The sequence below is a fragment of the Antechinus flavipes genome, chromosome 5, assembly GCF_016432865.1.
Source record: "Antechinus flavipes isolate AdamAnt ecotype Samford, QLD, Australia chromosome 5, AdamAnt_v2, whole genome shotgun sequence".
NCBI classification, from domain to species: Eukaryota; Metazoa; Chordata; class Mammalia; order Dasyuromorphia; family Dasyuridae; genus Antechinus; species Antechinus flavipes.
In genome coordinates, this window is record NC_067402.1 from 92,340,334 (window position 1) to 92,355,999 (window position 15,666).

The following is a 15,666-nucleotide window of genomic DNA, read 5'->3' on the forward strand; positions in this document are numbered from 1 at the left end:
AATAATTCCATTAAAACTCTGATTTCCTTTTAACCCATTAAAGGTTTCACCAGCTGTAAGGTCACAGATGTTCTGGTCACTCCTAAACAGCAGTCAGTAGGCACTTAATAAAATGTTTATTATCTGCCTATTTTTTTCCCCTAGGCCCATTTCATCTTTCTGAGTCTCAGTTTTATCATCTATAAAAAAATGGGTATAACACCACTTGCATGATGAGGGTTGTCATAAAGAATATATTTACTGTCAGACTTGAGTGCCTGCTTTATTTTATCAGGAAGATCTCATTTTAAGGGTAAAAGGGGAGGTCCCATTATCTCTCAAGATAAAGGCGCAAAATGTCAAGGGAAAGAACTGCAGAGAAACAGCCTAGAAGATGCAGCTGCTTCTATGCCATTGTCAGTGTAAAACTTGAGTGGCCCAGTCCAGGGTGATGTAAAAATAATCAAGGATACCCTGATAGGTTCTGCTGCCAATTATACCTATCAACATGAAGAAATATTTTCATAACTGGCTTATTAGATGCTCAAAGCATAGGCTTATAGTATTTGAATGACCACTGAGGGCTGGATAATTCTTTTAACTGATGAAGGCTGTAGTTACTCCTACAAGAAAGATACAATTGGAATTTATGGCCAAAAAGGAAAGGAAGATTTACATTTCAAAGATAAACTTGTAAAAACGTATAGCCAGCAAACAGAAAGGAAGAAGGTTTACAGATACAGAAGGGAGAAATTTATATCAGCTCTAGTTGTAAACTGATCAACAAACCCTGAGAGGATTTACTCTGGAATTTACCACCAGCAGGGGAATGATTATCCTAAAGCTGAGCCAGAAATTCTTTTACTCTTAGACAGTTAATCATTTGAGTGAAATTTTTGGAGATCTCAGCTAAATTCCACAGTATAAGGAAAGCCTCAAACAGTTACATGATTTTCTTTACAAACAAAATTGCTGAAGCCAATAGAAAAGAAATGAAAAATTCTTATGATAAGGGTCTACTTTAAGAGTTAAAGTTTATATTCCTTAGAAAATAAGTGTAAAAATACCTAGATGGCCAGAATATATTGGTTTTTGAGAAAATAAAAGGCGTCCATAAAGAAAATGGAAATTGGAGGAACTCCAACATACTGCCTAATTCTGTCCAGAATTCTCAGCAAACAGCAATGGGGAATGAGTTCACTATAGCTATCAACAAGGATATTATGGGATGGCCTTCACGTATAGTTAAAGGAATAGAAGGAAGTTAAACAATTATTATGGACCTCTAGTTAGGGGTAGGAGAATGTTTCAAAGAGAGGATTGGGGAAAATTACATTAGAGCAGGAGGGTCAGAAGTCATAAAAGATGTCTTGCCAGACTTTTGTTCAGTGAAGTGGCCCACAGGATACTGTTAAGAATGCTGGATTTGGAGTTGGAAGACTAGCTTTGTAACTCACTTAAATGGCCCCACGAGTTATTTATTCTACCTCAGTTTCCTCATCTGTAAAATGAGAGGGTGGACTAGAGGGCTTCTGAATCTTTGTCATTAAACAAGCTGTTTTTTCCTCAGTTTCGACTGTGGACAATAGAGCTTTTTAAAATACATAATTAAAAGTCTCAGCCTCTACATTACTCGGCCTCCCTTACCTTCTGGTGCAGAAGTTTAAATCTTTTTGTGTGTGTTCTGGAACCCTTTGGCGGTCTGGAAAAAGTCTACAGACCCCTTCTCTTAAGTGAATAAGTAAAAAATACATAGGATTATAAGGGAACAACTCTATTGAAATGAAGATGTGGATCTGTTTCCCATCCAAGTTCATAGACTCTTTCTATAGACCTTACATTAAGAAAATGGGCTTCTATTTGTAGTGGCTAGAAACTGGAAAATGAATGGATGCCCATCAACTGGAGAATGGCTGGGTAAATTGTGGTATACATATTGTGGTGTACATACACAACATACATACAGACACACTTACATATGACACACACTCTCTCTCACACACACCAGACATGGAAGGCAATCTCAGAGGGAAAGCTTCTAGTCCTGGAAAGGACCAGGAAAGGCTCCTTGCTTGGATGACTGAGAATGGCCTCCTCAGCTTTTGGAGATTCATCTGATCTTGCTCTCTTGGGCCTATGCACGGATACAGGTATTATCAGCCTAATTTAAAGGAGATAACATTTGCAAAGTGCCAGTGCCTGGCAAATAATAGTTGCTTAAGAAATACTTATTCCCCCCCTACCTTCCCCCAACTCCTAAGAGATTACAGCCTCCCTCTCAGAGAGTTTCCCTTCTCAGGTCGGAGCTTCAAGCGTCCTACAGCTAAAGAGGTCAAGGTCATGGGCTTTATCTCCCTTAGGCCACAGACCACACTTCTAAGTCAGCTTCAGGTGACACCTGGTTATAGGCTGGCCCTTAATGCACCGGCCTCTTCTAACTCTTCTCAGTTCCTCCCATAACCGCTTGCTCCTGGTCATATGTTGATGGAAGAATGCCTCCAACTCTTCTACAATTACAGAAGCAACTCACAGGGCCCAACCTCCCAAAAGGAGTCCCGGAGCCTTCTGCCAATCATTTATCCCTAGAGAAACCTCCCCTCCGAAGCACGTGGCCGGGCTGGTTAGGACCCCCCAAAGCCAAGCGGGAGGTGCCCCAGGCTGCTCCCAGGCGGCTGCTCCCCTCCCGTCTCACCGAAGCCACCTCTCGGGGACTCTACTTTTCCACTGGGGGAGGGGAGGCGTTGGACGGTCCCACCCCTGCGGCCTCCATCGAACTTCCAGCCCTCTTCTTCACCTTTCCGAAGCGCCTACGTGACACACGCACACCTCCCGGCATCTTTCTGTGGGCTTTCCCGTGCGCCAGGCTCCGGGGTTTTGGAAAGCTCCTGCTTAGTATCTCTCCCCCCCCCCCCCCCCCATTTCTCGGCGTGCGTGTCGGGGGAAAGAGTAGAGCGGGGAGAGCAGGGAGCTGAGGGCTTCACCGAACTAATGAATTTCTAGAGCTGGGATTTCCACCGCCTAGAAAGGGATTTTAGGGGAGGGAGCTGTGTCTCGGGAGACTCCTCCCGAGCTCCTCTTTTCCATGGCCAAAGCCTGCCAAGCCCCCCGGGTCCATACAGCGGGGGAGCGGGAGAGCAGGGCTCACCCAGATGCAGGCTCTCGCGGGCTGTCCCAGCCGGGTGGAAAGTTTGCAGATGCTCTGCGCCCCGGCCCTGGCCTCTTCTTCTAAAGTAGGGGAGGTGCCCTACTAGCTGCGCGGGGTCTCCATCCCCGGGGGCTCCTCACTGGGGTACACGTCTTGGGAGGGAGGGAGGAGGCAGACCGAGGGACGGGGCTCACGTCCAACCCCACCCCCAACACCCATGCACACACAGCCTTACCTGGAGAGCCATCACCGCCAGAGGCAGCCTCCCCACTGACTTGCCCTCGGAGGCCGAGGCCAGGAATCCCCCAACCCCAGCCACTAGGCCTTTGTTTCCCCCAAGACTTGGGGGTGGGGTGGGGAGGGTCTGTCTGTCTGTTTGCCTGTGCGTCCCTCCCCTTCCAGGGAGCTGGGCTGGGCAGTGCAAGGGGCGATGACAGAATGGCACGGCAGCAGACCCGAGGGCTGGGGGAAGGGCTGTCCGACCCCAGCTGGGGAACGGGCTATTGGGGAGGGGCGGAGGAGGCTCCGGACAGCCCCAGGAACACGGGGTTGGGGGAAGGATGCTAGAGGGAGGAGGGGAATGTCTGAGAGCAAGGAGCTCTCCTCCAGCTGATTACCTCGCCGGAGTGGAACCGCCTCCCCGCCCCAGTCTGGCATCCCGGGAGTTGTAGTTCCGTCCCTCCAGTCTGCGGGATGTCTGTCTGGGTAGCTCACTTAAAAAAAGAACTACAAATCCCAGAAGGCCCCGGGGTGGCTGTGTCGGGGGGGGGGAGGAATCTGGGGCTGCTGTTCCTTCCCCTAGAGTGGGACAGGGCAGGGGCTGTGATGGGGGAAGGGAGCTGATGGGAGGCCCCAGGAACCACACGCTAATCTCTAACGGCTGCCCCTGGTACTTGGGTTCTCCATGTTCCGCACATGTGAAACACACACACACACACACACACACACACCTGCAAGCCCCGTAGCTTATACTCACTCCCAGGGGGCATGCCCATAGTACAGGAGCTGGATGTTGGCCAAGTTTGTCTGGGGCATCTCTGGCCACTACCCTTCCTCTGCTGTCAGCACCGTTCCCAGGACCCATTCCCCCTTTCTTTTAGCCTCCTGCAAACGCATTTGCCCGTACTGATTTTCCCCACCGCGCGTGAAATTCCACGATTAGAGCTCCCGCAGATACTTCTGGGAAGTGCAGCACCAGTGCCTGTCCTAGGCAGGACCGAAAAGCTCATCCTTGGTGCCCTCTCCTGCCTCTACAGACTTTCCTCCTCCCTGCCGTGACGTGGTGGAAAGAGTTCTAGACTCTCCAATGCCATCACAGATCAAACTGGTCTTTTCCTGATTTGGGCAAATGACTTAGCCCATGCCAGCCTCAGTTTCCTCATCTATGAATGGGGGTGCCCATTGTTTTCACCCCATGGGGTTTTTAAAGAAGTCCCACGTTAATGAGAGTTATTATTATTTATTTACTATTTGGTCCGTTCTCTTAGCCATCTATCCATCAATCCATGACCCTGCGATCCTCTAGAATGGGAGTTCTTAGCCTGAGTTCCATAAACTTGTTTTAAATATCCACACACATAATTATGTATTGATTTTCTTTGTGATTCTATATATTTTATGCATTAAATGAGAAGAGGTTCATAGGTTGACCAGACTATCAAAAAACAGTTTCTCTCTCGTCTCTCTCTCTGTCTCTGTTTCTCTGTCTCTGTCTGTCTCTCTCTCTCTCTGTCTCTGTCTTTCTGTCTGTCTGTCTCTGTCTTTCTCTCTCTCTCTCTCTGTCTCTGTCTCTCCATCTCTGTCTCTCTCTCTGTCTTTCTGTCTCTGTCTTCTGTCTCTCTCTGTCTCTCTCTCTCTCTGTGTCTCTGTCTCTCTCTGTCTCTGTCTCTCTGACTCTGTCTCTGTCTCTCTGTCTCTGTCTCTCTCTCTTTCTGTCTCTGTTTCTCTGTCTTTCTCTGTCTCTGTCTCTGTCTCTCTCTCTCTGTCTCTCTGTCACTCTCTCTCTGTCTCTCTCTGTGTGTCTCTCTCTCTCTCTCTCTCTCTCTCTCTCTCTCTCTCTCTCTCACACACACACACACACACACACACGCACGCACACACACACACCAGGTTAAAAACCTTGCTGTTGGCTTCCAGTGTTATCTGAGAGATTTCCTTGACCAGAAAACCTTAAAAATCACAGAACTAGATCTCTAAGAGAATTTCACACCTTGGTGTATGTAGGCACATACTTGCTCCATTGGCTTCCGTGTAGAATAGCTCTGCCCAGTCATCGTCCCTCATTCCAGAATGTTGGTGGCAAGCAGTCCTGTGACATGGGATCATGTTCAGAACTGCAAAGGACATTAATGGTCCTCTCATTTAGCCCCCTCATTGTACAGATGAAGAATGTTGCCTAGACAGAGATCACAAATCTAAGTGTCCTAGAATGGGAGTCTCAGTTCAAGTACTACCCTCTACCAAAGTCTTTTCTCCGTAATCCTTGGTGTTAATGTTTCCCCCAGTCTCTAATTAAATGACTTTGTATTTATTTTGCCTTTGCTTATTTGTGTACCTGTTATTGTCTCCCAATAGACTTAAAGCTCCTGAAGGGGCTGAGCCTATCTCCTTTTTTCGTTTGTAACTCAAGTGCCTGGCATATAGAGGGCATTTTTTATTGTAGCTTTTTATTTACAAGATATTTGCATGGGTAATTTTTCAGCACTGATAATTGCAAAACCTTTGGTTCCAACTTTTCCCCTCCTTCCCCCCATCCCCTCCCCCAGATGGCAGGTTGACCAATACATGTAAAATATGTTAAAGTTTAAGTAAAATTCAATATATGTATACATGTCCATACAGTTATTTTGCTGTACAAAAAGAATCAGACTCTGAAATATTATACCATTAGCCTGTGAAGGAAATAAAAAATGCAGGTGGACAAAAATAGAGGGATTGGGAATTCTATGTAGCGGTTCATAGTCATCTCCCAGAGTTCTTTCGCCGGGCGTAGCTGGTTCAGTTCATTATTGCTCTATTGGAACTGATTTGGTTCATCTCATTGCTGAAGATGGCCACGTCCATCAGAATTGATCATCATATAGTATTGTTGTTGAAGTGTATAATGATCTCTTGGTTCTGCTCATTCCACTCAGCATCGGTTCATGTAAGTCTCGCCAGTCCTCTCTGTATTCATCCTACTGGTCATTTCTTACAGAACAATACTATTCCATAATATTCATACACCACAATTTATTCAGCCATTCTCCAATTGATGGGCATCCACTCTGTTTCCAGTTTCTGGCCACTACAAAGAGGGCTGTAGTGGGCACTTTAAAAAATGCTTTCTGAATTGAATTTTAATGAAAGAAAAGTTTCCATATTCTTTGACCCAGAGATCAACTTCTGAATTTAGTTGAGTTCAATAAGCATTTACTAGGCTCTTACTATGTGTGTCTCAAGCATTGTCCTAGAAACTAAGGGCAAAAAGTCAAAAAAGTAGTTCCTACTTTTAACAGAACTTTCTGTTTTAAAACTTGAAGATATTATTGATAGGAAAAGACAGGTCAGTGAAAATAGCATTACTTATAACAGCAAAAAGTTGGAAAAAAATTGGGGAAAATAAATTGGACAAGTTGTGGTATGTGCACTATAAAAACAAGGTTCAAAAACTTGGAACTAAGTGAAATCGTAACTTATAGTACTTTCATTTAACACTTTCTTTAACAAACAGACAATTATTGTAGTACAAGGTTGTAAGAACTCTTTGGCAATGACGATCATTCTTTTGTACTGTTTTGCTAGTATTCATTATACATGGTAAGAGACTCAAGTGGGAGTATAGTATTAAATGTTAAAAATTATTAATCAAAATTTAAAAATGAATGTTTTTGCTCTGCAATATATTATACTGTTAGTTATGTTAAAAATATCTATGCTATATTGAGTCAAACTAATGTATATACAATACCTAGTAAAATAAAAAAGATGATAGGAATGTTTATGTCAACAGAATGTATGTTTTTGTGGAACCGTGGAAATGACAAGTGTCAATCAAAGGGGGATAGATCACCTCAATCAATCACCAAACCCCAGGCAAGGGACTTACTTCCATTATTAACCAGGTAACCTTTCTCTGAAGAAATGATGGGGTAGTCTAACCCTAACCCTAACTCTAACCCTAACCCTAAATGCACAGGGAAAGGGGAGAAGTTTAAAAAAAAAAAATCCACCATTTTGGGCTACTGATTGTGAGGGGATGGGAAAAGGGATTTGGAAAGAAGATTTGGAAAGACTGAATGCTAATGGGAAGAATAGTAAAGTTATTAAAAACATCTTGTCAGATTCCTCTTTAAAGAGGTCATAGAATCATAAATTAAGAATTGAAAAGGACCTACATAGTCTTTACCCAGAGAAGATAAATGACTTGGACAGGCTCATAGAGCTCATGATCCTCTGAGGCAAGATTCCAGTTTTGATCTTATTTTCTCTTACAGCCTGCACTACATCCGCGAGAGTCACACAGGCTACCCATACTTCCAAATCCCACTAGAACCAGATTCTAATGTAATTGGGGAATATTTAACAAAATACGTAAGAATACAATAAAACATAGATAATTTTATTTTATTTTACATTAAGTAAATTTAAAACTTTTAAAACTAAGTTAATTGTCCCCTGCCTAGAGCTTTAGGTAGGGATTAGTGGTTCACATATATATTTTTTCTTTTTCTTGGTGAGACAGTTGAGGTTAAGTGATTTGCCTAGGGTCACACAGCTAATAAGTCTTTAAGTGTCTGAATTCCGGTCCTTCTGATTTCAGGATTGGGGCTCTATATACTACACAATCTAGCTACCCCAGTGGCTCCTATTTCTATGAGTCTGACACTACTGTTCAACATTACCACAGAAGATTAATTATAGAAAGCTGTGCAACTTACTGACTTGTACTCTACTAGGCTGAATTTGGGAATAAAGTTTCGAGAAGATAAATTAAAGGTTTCAGTTTCTGTGTTAACCTACATATAATCTCATGATGGACAGAACACCAGGCGTAGAGTCAGGGAGACCTGAGTTAAAATCGGTCCTCAGTCTATGACCCTGGTTAAATCATTTAACCTGTTTGCCTCAGTTTTCTCATCTATAAAATGGGGTAATAATGGCACCTATTATGAGGATGAAATGAAAGGGTAATTGTAAATGGCTTAGCACAGTGCCTGGTACATAGTAAAAGTTAGCTATTCTGAATGATGATGATGATTTCTAGGGGAAGTGAAAAGAATACATGGCTAGACCACAGGATAGAAAGGTAATAGGCCACATCTTCATATATCAGACAATTGACTTAAAGGTGTAGAGAATACTGAATTTATTATTTGTTGACAATAAAAAAAGCATATGACTTTGGGAAAACAAAACAAACTTCAAGGTTCTTCACCAAAAAAGGAATACCCTGCACATGTAAAGACCACATAAGATTTCTTTTTTCCCACTTTTAAAGATTTTATTTTAACAATCATTTAAAAAAATTTTTTGAATTTCAAATTCTCTCCCTCTCTCCAGCCCCTCGGGAACCCATTAAAAAGACAAGCTATATGATAGCCATTACACATGTGAAGTCATGCAAAACATATTTCCATGTAAACCACATACAAGATTTCTTAATAGACCTATCAACAGAAATAGCTTTGATCAACAATCTTGTCGTAGTCAGCACTGAACAAAGTATAAACCAGGGAATCAGGGATGTTTGACATCGTGGAAGATGTCCAGGGCAGATCCCAAACGGAAAAAAATAGTCTCTTAGCCACCCAACAAGAGACAAGATCAGAAAAGAAGATAAATGATAAGGATAGTACATGAAGGGCCAAACACACCCCTCAGGGCTACGTCTATCCCACACTATACTTAGGGATTCTTTGTAGATAGCAAAATTCCCCAAATGCTCCTGCCTGGGTGTATCTTTGTGATGACTGCATGGAGCCCCAGAATAAGGCTGAGCCTCTTCAATGAGATGTATTATCATTCAAAAGAGATTGGCTTAACAATCCACACAGAAAAAGGCAAGTGAATGAAAATGCCTGTTATTCACACTAGGATATGCAGTTATATGGTCATTCACTGAATTTCTCAGAACATAAATCTTAGACAAATACTTCAGATGGAAAATGAGGGGGGCCTAGAACTGAATAAGGGAAAGTGCTCCTTCAACAAGATGTGTTAAGATCCCACAAGATTCCTTAAGAAAGATAAGCATAGAGATAGATATTCAATGAGCCTCTGATTACACTATCAAATTAGGCTTTTGTTCACCAAAGGTACTAGGTATTTTCATCAATCAATCAAAATTTGTTAAGTAATTACTATGTGCTGGGCATTGTGCTAATCACTAGAGAAAAAGGCAACCAAAAACAAAACAAAACAAAATGAAAACCTCCCTGCCCTCAAGGAGATTACAATCTAATGGGAGAGATGGCAAATATGCACAAAACAACCTATGTAAAGGATAAATACAAAATAATTAACAGAGGGAAGACACTGGAAAGAAGAGAAGGTGGAGAAGACTTCCTGTAGAAGGTGGAATTTCAGTTGGATTAAAGGAAATCATGGAGGTCACTAGTAAGAGAAGAGAAAGTGTGTTCCAGATATAGGGGAGCAGCCAGAGAAAATGTCTGGAACCAAGAGGTGGAGTATCTTATTCAAGAAATAGCCAGGAGAGCAATGTCACTAGATTGAAGAGTGTTAGGAAGTGAAGTATAAAAACACACTGAAAGGTAGAAAAAGGCTACATTATAAAGGACTTTAAATGCCAAATACAGCATTTTGTATTTTATTCTGGAGGCAAGAGGAAGCTGCCAGAGTTTATTGAGTAGAAAGGTAACATAATTGGACCTACACTTTAGAGAAATCATCTTAGCACCCAGACGATGGATTGGAGTGGGGAGAGACTTGAGGTGTTCAGACCTACCAGCCATGAGAGTCTACACTAGAATGGTGGCAGTATCAGGGGAGAGACACAGGATCAAAAAGGGACACATAAAAGAGAGGTGGTAATGGTTAAATGACAGGCTTTGTAAACATAGATGGAGGGGGAGGGATAGTCAGGAATCCAAGCTGACTCCTGGATTATGAGCCTGAAGGACTGAGAGATGAAACTATCCTAGAAGGGGGAGGGTTTAGGAGAAAAGACAATGAGTTCTGTTTTAGACCCATTGAGTTTAAGCTGTTTATTGGAAATCAAGTTTGAGATGTCAGAAAGGCATTTGGAGATTTGAGATTGGAGGTCAGCAGACAATGAGGCTGGAAAGGTAGTTTCAAGAATGATCACATACAAGATGACAGGAAAAGATAATAATATAGGTTAGAGGGGATGTGGTAAAACTGGGACACTAATGCATTGTTGATGGAGTTGTGAAATGATCCAACCCTTCTGGAGAAGAATTTGGAACTATGCCCAAAGGACTATAAAACTGTCCGTATCCCTTTGATTCAGCAATGTCTCTACTGGGTGTCACCCAAAAAGATTATAAAAAAGGGAAAAGCATCCATATGTGCAAAAATATCTGTAGCAGCTCTTTTTATAGCGACAAGGAATTGGAAATTAAATGGATGCCCATTAGTTGGAGAATGGCTGAATAAGTTATGGTATAGGAATGTAATGGAATATTACTGTTCTACAAGAAATGATGAACAGGATGATTTCAGAAAAACCTGGAAAGACTTACATGAACCAATGCTGGATCAAAGGGTATGCATGGAAAAATACATCTTTTTAACACGGATACTTTTTTGATGAAGAAACATGAAAAACCCCAATTTCTTTTTTTATTAAAGATTTTTATTTTCAAAGCATATACATAGATAATTTTTCAACATTAACCCTTACAAAACCTTGTGTTCCAATTTTCCCTCCTTTCCCTCACTCCTTTCCCTAGATAGCAAGTAATCCAATATATCTTAAATATGGTAAAAATATGTCAAATATGATGTAAGCATACATATTTATACAATTATCTTGCTACAGAAGAGAAATCAAATCAAAAAGGAAAAAAAAATGAGAAAGATAACAAAATGCAAGCAAACAATAGCAAGAAGAGTGAAAATGCTATGTTATAATCCACACTCAGTTCCCACAGTCTACTCTGGCCTCTTCATCACAAAATCATTGGAAATGGACTGAATCTTCTCGTTGTTGAAGAGAGCCACGGCCATCAGAATACATATATGTGTAAAATAAAATGGAGCTAATCACTAGATCAAAGGCACTAGCATTAGGGGAGTCTAGAAAGGCTTCTTGCAGACAGTAAGACTTTAGCTGGAATTTGAAGGAAGCCAGGAAAAGGAGATAAGAAGAGAGAAAGAGTTCCAGTCCTGGAGGAGAGCCAGTGAAAATGCAGGGATGTGGGAGATGGGAGTTACCACAAGTAAGAAATGGTAGGGAGAGAATGCCTTCGAGCCACTGAGTATGCAAAGGGCTTCCAGGTCTAAGACTGGAAAGGCAGAAAGGATTGTTATGAAGGATTGTAAATGCCAGACAAGATTTTATGTTGGATCCTGGAGATAATAGGGAGCCACTGAAATGGAAGAGATTGATGTGGTGAGACCTTCACTTTAGGAAGATCAGTCTGACACTGATGAGGATGGACTGGCATTGAGAATCCAACTAGAAGAGTGAGGTGATGAGGGCCTGTACCAAAGTGGGTACCAAGGCAGTCACAGAAGAAAAGGGGAACACAGGAGAGAGGTTAAAAAGATAGAAACAAGAGGATTCTCAGTTCCAGCCCAACCTGTGTACCCACCTTTTGTGCTATGTCCTAGATTTCCATATGCACATCCACATTTATGCCTTTGCTCATTCTGTAATTCCAGTCTAGAATACCTTCTCCATCCCAGTCCTTTTCATTCTTCAAGGCTCAGCTCGCATCACCTCCTCCAGGAAGCTCTCTTCACTTACTCTATCCTGCAGTGACCTCTCCTTTCTCTGAGCTCCTGTTATATATAGGTCAGTGCTACCACCCAATTTGGTCCTAAAACATAGGGCTTGCTTTCTCCTTCATCTATATGCCCCACAGTACCTGGCTGAGCCTGGGCACATGGTGATTTCCTAGGAAGGATTTGTAGCCTGAGTAGATCAGGCCAAGCCAAGACTGAGTGAGATCTGTGTCCCAGGCATGTTTATTTCTAGATTTTCAATTCCATTCAATTCAACAAATACATTACAAGAGGCTATTATATGTCTGGCACTCTGCTAGACACCGGGGATACAAAGACAAAAATGAAATAATTTTTGTCCTCAAGGTAGGAGAGAAATTATATACATATTATATGTGTATACACACACACACACACACACAAAATTAAATACAAATTATATACAAATTAATTTCCAGGGTTAGGACATAGACTATGAGGGGCAATTTTGAGTAATGGATCTGGAGTCAAGGAATTCAAATCTTGCCTCAGTCCCTGTACTAGCTGTGTGACCCTGGACACTTCACTTCACCTCAAACTCCATTTCCTCATCTGTAAAATGGGGATAATAATAGCCCTTATATCATAGGGTTGTTGTGAAAATTAAATGAGATCATATAGGTAAAGCACTTTACAAATTTAAAATACTAATTAAAGCTAGCTGTTTTTATTATTATTATAAACAGTAGAATGGATATTCCAGAGGACACAGGAAAAGCCTGGCAGGAGCGAGATTCTGGGGGATATGAAGGAATGGTGGCCAAGAATGGGGGGGCTTTCCACATCATGGTTTGTTTGATGTGACAGAAGACAATGCAGAGAGTCACAAGATGATATTGCACTTATTCACTCAGAGGCTTCAAAGAATTGACTGATGGCTCTGTCTAATAAAACTTCCAAACCTCTGGGAAATATGAATTAAAGACAGAGTCATAAGCTTGCTGCTGTTACTAATTATGACTATGGTTGGATTTTCCTCCATGGAATGGTTCCTGAGTACATTCTGTATTAACCTAATTTCTATACACTGGATCTGCCTATTTTAGATGAATAAGGGACGCTGAGTAGGCAAATGGTTTGTTTTTTTTCCAAAGCAAGTGATCCTTTCCCAATTTATCCTTTAGGTGGATCTGGACTTTGATGTTCTTGAGTGGATTTGCTTAGAACTGGACTCACAAATTACCGATACGTTTATGGTCCTGGTGATTGGCATAAAGTGCCCTCCCTTTTCCCAGGGCTGTGTCTGCTTTCAAGGCCAAAAGAACTCCTTGGGGACATTGATGTGACTATCTGGAAGCAGGGATTGTTTCTGCCTTTCTTTGTATCTCCATTGCTTAGCAAAGGGCCTGGCACTTGGTAGATGATGTCTAGAGCCTTAAAACTCTATTGCGAGAGCCCAAAGTGGTGGGGCCCGTGGATCACAGCTCCACACTTTGCCTTAAGAGTCTGAGGGCTCAACAACGATACTGTTTGAGGATGTATTCTGATGGAAGTGGATCTCTTCGATAAAGAGAGCTAATTCAGTTTCAATTGATCAAAGATGGGCAGAAGCAGCTACACCCAGAGAAAGGACACTGGAAATGAATATAAACTGCTTGCATTTTTGTTTTTCTTCCCGGGTTATTTATACCTTCTGAATCCAATTCTCCCTATGCAACAAGAAAACTGTTCGGTTCCACACACATATATTGTATCCAGGATATACTGTAACCTATTCAATATGTATAGGACTGCTTGCCATCTGGGGGAGGGGGTGGAGGGAGGGAGGGGAAAAATCGGAACAGAAGTGAGTGTGAGGGATAATGCTGTAAAAAATTATCCTGGCATGAGTTCTATCAATAAAAAGTTATTAAAAAAAAAAAAGAGTCTGAGGGCTGTGTGAAACAGGAATGCCTCTGGGAAACAATCCTTTAATTCTCTCCTGAGAATTCCCTGCACCAATGAAGTCACAAGCCCAGGCCCATGTCCTGTCCTCTCTTTCCATGGGAAGACCAGGGCAAATAGTTTTGGGGTGTCATTAGGTTCTGGGTCTCTGTCCTTTACTAATGACCACCTGAGTAGGACTGATAGAGTGTATAAATAAAGGGAGATACTGAGGAAGGAAAACTCGGTGGGGTTAGAGAATATCGAGGCTTTTAAGTGGACCTCTGGTTTCCTTGGTTCAGAGTGCTTTCAGTGAGGAATTTCCTCTACTAATGAAGATTGCAGATTGACAATTTCTCTGCAGCCTATAATCTGAGAGAATTGCTTGGGGTACTGATAAGTTCAGGGACTGCCCATGGTCACAAAATGGGTATATATCAGAAGTGGGATTGGAACCCTGCTCCTCTTGCCTCCCAGAAACAATTTAATGCACTGCTTCCTGAGGTGCTTCCCAACAGAGATAAAACATCCATACTCTTTGACCACTGCTAGGCACATACCCAAGGATGTTCCAGTGAAAAAGAAAGTCCCCCCCCCACACACACCAAAACACTCAGAGAATCATTTTTTGTAACAACATAGTACTGGTAATAAAGATGTTCATTGATCAGGAAAGAGCTAAACAAGTTATGGTAAATAAATAATGCAATATTACTATTGCTTCATATGTTTAACATATATTGCATTACTTGCCATCTAGGGAAGAGGGGGAAACTTGGAACATAAGATTTTGCATATGCTTTGAATAAAAAGCTAGACTAAAAAATATTACTGTTGCTTCTCCGTGTAGTTAAGATCATGGAGCTACCCCCTTTTTCAGAGGGAGGGAATAGATTATTGATCTCAGCTCTTGCTTCATTCAGCTTCTTCCACCATTATCCATATTTAGGACCCAAATTTTGCCTGGCAGTGAGGCTGGACTATATTTGATTTAGTAGTATATGATATTCTGAACATGGTCAAAAATCATGAAGATATTAGAAAGATGGATTCCAAGAAGAAATCTCATAAACACACCCACACACATCCATAATGTATATCTTCTAAATGCTTTGATCAAAATCTTGCGGGGATATCTATTCCAATTTGAACAAAAAGTTTTTATTCTTACTTTAAGATTGGGTGATTTTCTTTACCCTGAGAATACACTGAGCTGCCTCTAAGCTAGCATGCAGCCATACCACCAAAACAACCTTGTTCTGCTATTCTTTACTAACCTCCTGCCTTCTTCTGATACTCATATTTGCTTGGGGGATTCTTAGACTTGAATCCATGGGAAACACAAATTCTGATTAATAATCTCTGCTTTAATCTCTTTATAACTGTGGATTCATAGTAATTTTTAAATTGCTTTCCTCGTGGCTAAACAGATAAGAATACTACTAATTTTCTAGTTTTGATTACCACAGTTTGCTTTAGAAGTATTTAATAATAAACAATGTTGTACCAAATTAATTAAAACAATTACCTAGCAATTTTAAAAAATCTAGTTCTATTTTGTTTCCAATTCTTTTCCATTTCCATTTCTGTTTTTTTCCCTTTCCTTTTCATGGAATTGGAGTGGAAGTATGGATGGATAGTTGGCTAAAGACAGAGAGAATTCTTGTCTGATTTTTCAGTACGCTATCTTGGCTGAGACTGTAGGGTAAGGAATATCATTGACAGAAGGT

The 15,666-nt window shown here is 41.6% G+C and overlaps 1 protein-coding gene across 3 annotated transcripts in view; it reads right to left on the reverse strand.

Moving 5' to 3' along the window:
* KRBA1 (KRAB-A domain containing 1) overlaps positions 1 to 3,771 on the reverse strand; it is a 40,326-nt gene extending 36,555 nt beyond the window's left edge. For all 3 annotated transcript variants that reach the window (XM_052000613.1, XM_052000614.1, XM_052000615.1), the window contains exon 1: positions 3,360 to 3,771. In XM_052000613.1, coding sequence (XP_051856573.1) covers positions 3,360 to 3,371 — 12 coding nt within the window. In that variant the 5' untranslated portion in view covers positions 3,372 to 3,771. The remainder of the gene's footprint in view (positions 1 to 3,359) is intronic.
* Positions 3,772 to 15,666: the final 11,895 nt, after the last annotated feature.